The sequence below is a fragment of the Choristoneura fumiferana genome, chromosome 16, assembly GCF_025370935.1.
Source record: "Choristoneura fumiferana chromosome 16, NRCan_CFum_1, whole genome shotgun sequence".
Lineage (NCBI taxonomy): Eukaryota > Metazoa > Arthropoda > Insecta > Lepidoptera > Tortricidae > Choristoneura > Choristoneura fumiferana.
The window spans coordinates 7,783,879-7,792,421 of NC_133487.1; the positions used below are offsets into that span (position 1 = coordinate 7,783,879).

Here is an 8,543-nt window from a genome sequence, read left to right on the forward strand (position 1 = left end):
CTGTATTTAAAGTGCATCAAGCCTCTGATCTTTTGTGAATACACTGTAAATAGTGTAATTAATTGTAAATAAGAAATCTAATGAGCTCAAATTTTATATGGCTATTCTTATACTTATTCTGTGAATAGTTTCACAAGTGACATAGGCGAATGTTAAGTTATAAAAATAAATTATTTTCCATAAACAAAGATTTTTATTAAGACAATTTATCAAAAACAACAAGACACTAGATACGTTAGCTACTAAGTAGGAATTTTACTTTCCAAATTGGACAATTTGTTGCTCAGCATCGAGAGGTCGTTTTGAATTTTTAATAAGATGTTGGTGAAATTGTCTCTGCTCTTGCGGCCTTGTAGTTTGAAAAATAGAGACGAAGTCGACATGCGGCAAGAAAGATCTGGCTTCTTGTAATCCGGCATAAACGTATTATTCGTGCAGTTGCCGCGTAACTTGTTCATAACTGTCATTGCCGAGGTTGTTCGGGCTGTAAACAGATTTAGTTCCAAACATTATATACATGTACATACCTATTGGTTATTACCAGTAGGTTAGTTGACGTTTTGGAGTTGGAGTGTTTTACGGGGCTTGTAAGACATGAACGCTGCATTGCTGCGAAGTTATATATTTTCGATCACGTCGAAGGTAGAAAATAGTTAGTACATATATTACAGGTTCCCTGCCCCGAAGCAATGTGCATCGTTCTTTTGATACATCCCCATAGTACCGTTATATCCCCAATGTAACGTCCCCATAATAATTTCATTGGTTATCTAAATGTGGTTCATGAATAAATACAAAAAAAAAACAAAGATTAACTAAGGAGAAGATTAACCCTTAAAAGGTAGAAGCGATTTAGCGACCACTTGCATTGAGTTGGAAACTGAACCTTATTAATATCATAATACTTCACAATTTCCATTGTAATTATTGAAAATACGACTAGCTTTAAAAATATTCTTTGTCAGGTATGTATTCGATAGCTGCTTTTGATTCTGTGGCAGTATGCTCCAATAAATAGGGCCTTATTAAGGGTGATTTTTTTACATCACTGGCCATGAGGCACTTGTGCTTCTTGCCTGCGGAAACGCGGCCTAAATCAGTAATAACATACTCGTACCTGTTATACCTATACTTACGTCCTTGACTGTACCTAACTACGTCAGTTGATTGATAGATTGGTGGTGTGGTGTTCAATATCCTATTCCGAAGTAAAATCTTTAGAAGGTAAGTATACTCAATGCTTACATGATTCCTTTTCCATGTAATCTTGGTGGACTTTCTGTTCATACACAACAGGTGCTGTGGGCTCGGAAGCGCGCTGTTCATTTCCCATCGTGAGCATTATGTTATTGATTTTTGTGGATGCTGAATCAGAAATTGATTATTATTTATTTGAAATTTCTACTGATATCTACTGTATTCGGCGTGACCGCTGTAGCGTCGCTGAAACGTTGATGCAAGTATAAATATAAGTTACGTGTTTACTTGCACTTGCAAATTGGACAATTCGTGACGTTTTACTGTGGCTCAGGGACATTTCTATTATACTCCAGATATAGGTAGGCGGATCAACTTTTTAGTGTAGCTTGTTGCCATGGTAACGTGTCCTGAGTTACTAATTAAAAGTATGATTTAATGGGGTACAAATCCACTAAAAGTTGTGACAGTTTTAAGGCAATTCTTTCATGGCTCCGTAAGCATGCTAGTAGTATACATTGCAAACATTTTTCTAAAACAGTGTATCACTGATGCCTCCTGGGTTACGGGCCGGAATAACATACACTTAAAAGTTGATTGAACCAGGTAGCCTATACAGGGTGGCCCATTTAGATAGTATGGGTTTACATGGTATGGGAAAGTCTAAAACTAAAAGACATACGAAGATCCAAAAAAAAATTGGAATTGAAATAAAAAATACAAAAAGATTCCAAAAAAAAACAATCTTAATACGAAGATCCTGTTTTTAGGAACCATGTCATCGATTTTAGTAGGTAACAAGAAAAACTGCATTCATACTTATTATAATTTCAGACTTTCCCATTCCGACCGATCTAAATAGGCCATCCTGTATACATAGTTGTAGCAAGTCCTTACATTGCATAGCCACAGGTAACCACACTTCTAAAATGAAAGGTCTGTGAGGACTATTCCCTTTGCGTAGCTCCGTAAGTGGTATCTCCACGTCACCAGATTTGAGGACAATTATCTCTTCACAGAAGTCAGGCAGGTCGAGTATATGCCACACTTTCTGGCGCAGTACCGAGATGGACGCAGACGGTTTGACTGCTATGTAGCGAAGGCTGTCGTCGAGAACTAGAAATTAAATAATTTTTAGTCTGCTCCATTCTTGTACTAAGGTTGTCTTACCCGAGTAGGACAAGTTGCCACACAGTGATATAAAGCCTGACCAGAAATATATGACTATTCGCCATGTTGCGGAATTTTATTGGAACTAATTTCTTACACTGGCAATAATTTTAATGATTGTCAGTGTCACTGGCGGTTTCTTTGAACAATAACAAAAATGCCCAAAACGATTCGTAGTCAACAACGGATCATTGTAAATAATGTTTATAATAAACTACTGAAAAAAAAAAGCTTGGGGAATGAAACTATTTCACTACAAAACCTTTCCAAATTAACATTAGAGCTATAACAGGTAAACGTTGTAGACAAGTCAAGATGTCATTGTAGTCTGGTTATCACAAATCGGTTCTGGTGTTGACCCGTTATATAAAATAAGCAGTAATTATAGTTATTAATAAACTTTCTAGGTAGGTATATCGGAGTCATCGATTAAGAGTCCACCCACGCCAAACTGCGCGAGCGGTTTTGTACCTCACCCCCGCGACCCCTCTGAGATAGATCGCGTGCAACCGCGATTTGTTCGTAGGCGTTATCTGACAGCGACGCGTTTTCGCGCGCAGCGCGGCGAAATACGGTACCGCTAAAGTTTATCAGAAATGTCAAAACGATCGTTTGTTATGGAGTTTGTATTGAATACGTCATATACTGACTGCTATGACAAGGCTATGACGTTACAATTTCCCACGTTCAAACTGATTCAATTTTATGTACTTAGGTACTTAGGTAATTCGTTTTTATTAACTTGAAAATCGCCAAAATTACGAAAAATGTGAAAATTCGGTTATTATGAGTATTTTCAAAGCTGCATTCCAATACAATACAATGACTCTTTATTGTACTCCGGTCTGAGTGGAGAGCCTTGGGAGAGGCCTATTATGTCCAGCAGTGGACGTCTTTCGGGTGACACAATACTAAAGTTCACCTTACTTTTATTTTCTTAGGTACACTTTAATTTAACTATGGCCTATGAAATACACCTACATTTCTAAAAGTGTATTAGTAATTTCTTGCTAGAGAAATACCTATATCAAAATATTAAAAATTAAGCAAGATATATTTCTCAAAATGTAGACAAAACTGAAGATAACTTATAATACCTATACTCATTTAGGTAGGTATACACTAAAATATGGATCCATTTGCAGATATCGATTTTTTATTTGAAAACCAAAAACCTCATTTGCTTCGTACAGTCGGATAAAACATTCAAAGGACATAACATTGCCTGGCGGGCAATTTTTTCAATCACAAGTGGACATTATATTGAGTAAAATTACCCACGTTTATAATTTTATAAAGCACTTACGTTTACAAACTTAAATTTTAATAAACACAAAATAAACATTGTACTTTGCTCTGATAACTGTTATTTTTATATGTTTTATGTACAATAGAGAGTTATATAAGCCCTTTATTGAACAAAAAATACTCATTCGTGACAATCGATTTTATAAGAAAATGGCCCTAAGGCAAAGTTGACGGTTTTTTGCCCAAAATTCAGAACCAACATAAAAAATACAACCGAATTGATAACCTCCTCCTTTTTTCTGAAGTCAGTTAAGCTCAGGCTTCTAATAGACTCTCGTTAATAATCCCCTTTTTACAGCCCTTAATGCACAATGTACTTTTGTGTCAATATTAGTTCCAATTCCAAATATTACCCGCTATGATCCTGTTACAACAAGGCCATAGTCGGTAGGAAAATACAAACTGAAATATAGATGCACAGAAAAACCAGAAAAAGAGACCAGCATCCTCAGCATGACAGAGGTGTCAACTTCTAGATTTTTTCTCGCCTGCTTGCCTAAATATCAAAATTTTCCAGGCGTTACTCCAAACAGGGGACAGGGGGTCCTGTCAAAAATCAGCAATTTGTATTCAATCAGTGTTCTATCAATGTCGTATGTATACAAACACCTCTATATTATGTTTGAGTTTTCTAATAATTTTATCATATTTATGAGTTAAACGCTAATAACCAATAACAAATTATAACAACAACAGTTTGTATATGACACTAAAAACACCGATTGAATACAGAACTAGGCCACGTATGTCCCTTATTTTTAATAGGAAGTACCACCTACAAAACTTTGATATTTCGGCAAGTAGTAGGTCAATGTATGGTTAATTCTTAGAAAAAAAGTTAGAGGTGTCACTACTTCAAAACCAAATAAAAGAAATGTGTCTTTTTATTTGGTATTTTTTTTAAATTTATATGATTTTTGAGTGGCGATGTAAATCTATATAAAGAACAACTTTAAAATTTGAAACAAATCGCTTGATTACATACTGATAATAAATACATTAAAAAAACAAAAGTCAAGAACTGACACAAGTAGGATATTCATACTCAACATAAATATTCTTGGAGATACGAGTACTCGCAGAAAAAACTGTGCCCATTTGATAAAAGGGACGGCTTACTAGAAAAACCAAACTATGAACTGTTACCTAACGACTAAATGCAATCACTTTGTCTGAATTAATAAATTATTTACTATTTTAATTGTACTTTAGATTTATAAAACTGGAGTTCCAAGAGTGGAGAAATTACGTATAAAGAAAGAAAGAAGGATATTTTATTAACACTAATACAAAAAGCACAAAGTGCAGTATTTGAACCTGTAAGTGAGAACTTTTTCTACTATTATAACGCATGTGGGCAATGTTGTCTAAATAACTTTGCCCGTTATAAAATTCAATCAATAAGTTACTTTGCCCAACGATTAATAAAGTAAATATTTGTTTTATATAAGTCATGTTATTTAGTGGGTGTCTCAAAATAATGTAGGTACTTACTGTACTAAAATAGTGCTTGTGTAGTGTAGATGTATCATCATCTGGTTCAGAGACCTCAGTGCGTTTTTTTACTGTAGAACATGTTAATCCAGGGTATTTATTACCTGTATGGCAAATTTCATGCAAATCCGTTCAGTAGTTTCTACGTGAAAGAGTAACAAACATCCATCCATCGCCATACTTAAAAAAAATGTTTAGATTTTTTTTGTAGAGAATTTTATGTAGATTACTTATGTTTTAGAACATTTTTTGCTGTGGTTTACGAGTTATTTACGAAAAACTAAATGGGACTTTTACACAAACTCCTCCCCACCCGTTAGCTCTACCCCCACCCATCAGTACCTACTTTTAGTATGTGGTCTTAAACACCATCCCCTACAACTATGCCAAAATTGACTTATACGCGAGATTTCCCCGGAGAGGCAGTTTTTGGTCTTCGTTGGGTAGGCTATATACTCGTACCAGACACGTATTAAGTTTGAACACATGTCCTATATTCCTACTATGGTAGTTATCAGTTTATAAGTAATAGACAAAATATGGAGCCAATAAAACTATTTAGACTACTAACCAATTTTTCTGTACTTACCTAATTCTTGTAATAAACAACACACTTACTTTACAACTTCTGACATCTTCTGACATGTTGTCTGTCATTGTACGAGTATGAGGGCTTCTTGTTTTTTTTGTGCTTTATTTAATTTATTTCTCGGTGTTGACTATCCTAAAACACCTTAAATACCCAAAATACAGTGATAACGTAATTTAATAATAATTTCCTTACTCATAGATTGAGTGTTATGAAAGAAGTGTAAATGTAAAAGTTTTTTTTCGTAAATGAATTTTGTGGAGAAAAGCGACGCAGGTCAATCAGGCAGAGCACCTAAGCGCTCACTGTTTCTCTGCGTTGAAGTGACAGAGAAGCAATATGTCGTCGGCGTGGCGTAAGTCTTTGCTCATCAAAAATTTGGAAATAAAATAAATGCAAAGAAATTACGATTTAGATTTAAGAAATAACACGACAGATATTATTATTACGTTTTGTTTGTAAATCAGACTTAGTAATTTGATTATAGTGTCTTTATAAATAACGGAGTATTTTTGGTTTCTAAATCAAAGTAAGAGCTCACTTTGGCAATAAAATCTATCGAGCCAAATTAGTTTAATCGTGTTTTGAAAGCAACGACTAACTCAGGAATACGATCAAGATTATCGTAATATTTTTTTTATTGCCACGAAGTACACCAATTTTATACCACGTCTGTTTAAAAATAGCAGTGACTGGCGTAGGTCGCCTCTTAAGCGAATTACGAAAGAAGGTCCTCAGGTTTTAGGCCGCCAAAGAAAAACGAACCGAAAATAAAAAAGAAGATACAATTAGACGATTTTGACCTCTGTGACACTGTGTGATGATACGTAAGATAGTTTTGAGGTATCTATTTACGTCTAATCAACATAAATAATATAAATAATACACATATGCGAAATACACATATGTTGGAAATAACGATTTATATTTTCAAGGAATAACTGGTAGGTTACTGGTAATACTTGGAAGAGCTGTTGCGACCATGTAATCAAAATAGAAAACTGCTACTTATAGGAAATCAGATCATATAATTGATATCCATGTGGACAAGTTGTGTAACCCCGGAGTGCTGCGTGCCGTGTCGCTGTACGCGCCGGACCGGTACGTGTGGCACCGCCGCCGGCCGCCGCTGCTGGCGGTGCCTGCCGCGCGGGAGGCGCCGCTGACGAGGGCTATTCGCACTATTAATACAGTTGCGCAACATTTGGACATATTTACGCGCTCCCTGAATGACTTCGTAAGGGCTACTATGTTTTTATTATGTTGCATGTAATAATGAAATTTTGAAATTTTATTACTTACTATTTTAATTTAATGTTTGACTTATTTTAATTATGATTTTAACAAGTTATTATTTACTATTGTTAATAGCTTATTGTAATTGTCATGGTTTAAAGTAATGTTTTGATGTGTTTTTTTAATGAATTTTTAATTTTAATGTATTTTTATTGACATTTATTGATTTAATTAAATAATTTATTATGTAAAGTATTGACAAATTGTGTGGCTAGCTATTTCAAGATTATCTGACTTGTCTATCGCATTGGGCATATTTACCTGTAAGTTTAAGTTTTGTGAAATTATAAATAAACATAAATAAAAAAAAGTTCGAGATTGAAGTTGGCTCTGACACCGTGACATGTCTGACTCTGAAAGGGATTCCTATTAAGTCACTTTCTGAATCTGAATTTGAAGCTAATTGCCCTATGGACACCGAATATTTGAAATCCGATTTTGACGACGGCGAATGAAAGTAAGTCAAAACGAGTGACCAATTCGCATTGTTCCGACTATACTGAACTACTTATTGCCATATAAATAAGAACAATAGCGCCCTCTTGACAATAGTCGTATATTTTTGGTTTACCTTTAACCGTCTCTATTTTAATTTTATACCGAACTGAAGATTTCGCATGATTCTTCATAATAATAATACGAATAGAACACTAGTATAGAAAGAATCAAAAGTAGCTGCTCACTTTTGTACAGTCTCCAGCACCAATATCTGACACAATACAACAAAGCGTAGGTACATGCATTAATATCTGAGACGACTCTATTTTCTAGGGCCGGTAGGATGTGTCAGGCATTTTTGCACGCTCCGCTGTGGCAGAGATATAAATGCAGGTGCCTGTACACTCAACAAAATAATGATAATTACAGAAGATACTCTGGTGTACTTACCACCTAAATCGTGTCGACGAATTATAACAAACGAAATCACATCCTTTTTGAATAATGTCGTAGGCACCTTTAGAAGTCTCTTCAACATCATATTGCTCAGTTGTATCACTTCACATAGCAGTGTTTAACACTATTCATAATTTTGTTATCTGATTACAAGTACATACATAAGCATGATCATGACACGTGAAAGTCTGTCAAATTCAAGTTTTCTTAGTAATAGACAATGTAAATTAAAACAATATTTTTAAAGACACAACTCTATAGAGAGGCATATAAAGCCTCCGTGTAAATGTGGTGTACCTAAGGTAAGGGGCTTTAGGCTGCGTTCCCACCAGAGATGTGCGAGGAATGTTTTTCATGAATAGAAACGCTCCATTTACCTATCCTCGCACAGCACATCTCTAGTGGAAACAGCTAAGCGGAGCGAGGCTAAGGCTAGGGAAATGAAGCGCTTCCATTGGTTCATGAAAAACACATTCCTCCCACATCTCTGGTGGAAACGGAGTCTTACATACCGCATTTCTGAAACGCACCGTCGACGCGGGTTTATTTCGATATAAAAGTGATACGCAAGAGAGTTGTCTGCTCTATGGAAAGA

The 8,543-nt window shown here is 35.3% G+C and overlaps 1 protein-coding gene across 1 annotated transcript; it reads right to left on the minus strand.

Moving 5' to 3' along the window:
• Positions 1-176: 176 nt before the first annotated feature.
• Positions 177-8,194, minus strand: LOC141435995 (uncharacterized). The gene is made up of 4 exons (XM_074098818.1): positions 7,943-8,194; positions 2,095-2,313; positions 1,246-1,365; positions 177-484 (listed from the first exon to the last, which is right to left on the minus strand). The coding sequence occupies exons 1-4, from the start codon at positions 8,031-8,033 to the stop codon at positions 243-245; spliced, it is 672 nt and encodes a 223-aa protein (XP_073954919.1). The 5' UTR covers positions 8,034-8,194; the 3' UTR covers positions 177-242.
• Between the last annotated feature and the right edge of the window lie 349 nt (positions 8,195-8,543).

What these genes read in the sequence shown, in the direction of transcription:
- LOC141435995 (XM_074098818.1), bottom strand. Translation starts at nt 8,033, where the DNA reads ATGATGTTGAAGAGACTTCTAAAGGTGCCTACGACATTATTCAAAAAG. An exon ending in TCGTCGACACGATTTAGGTG is followed by an intron (nt 2,314 to 7,942) that starts GTAAGTACACCA and finishes TTTAATTTCTAG; the next exon opens with TTCTCGACGACAGCCTTCGC. An exon ending in GTTACCTGTGGCTATGCAAT is followed by an intron (nt 1,366 to 2,094) that starts GTAAGGACTTGC and finishes TTTCTGATTCAG; the next exon opens with CATCCACAAAAATCAATAAC.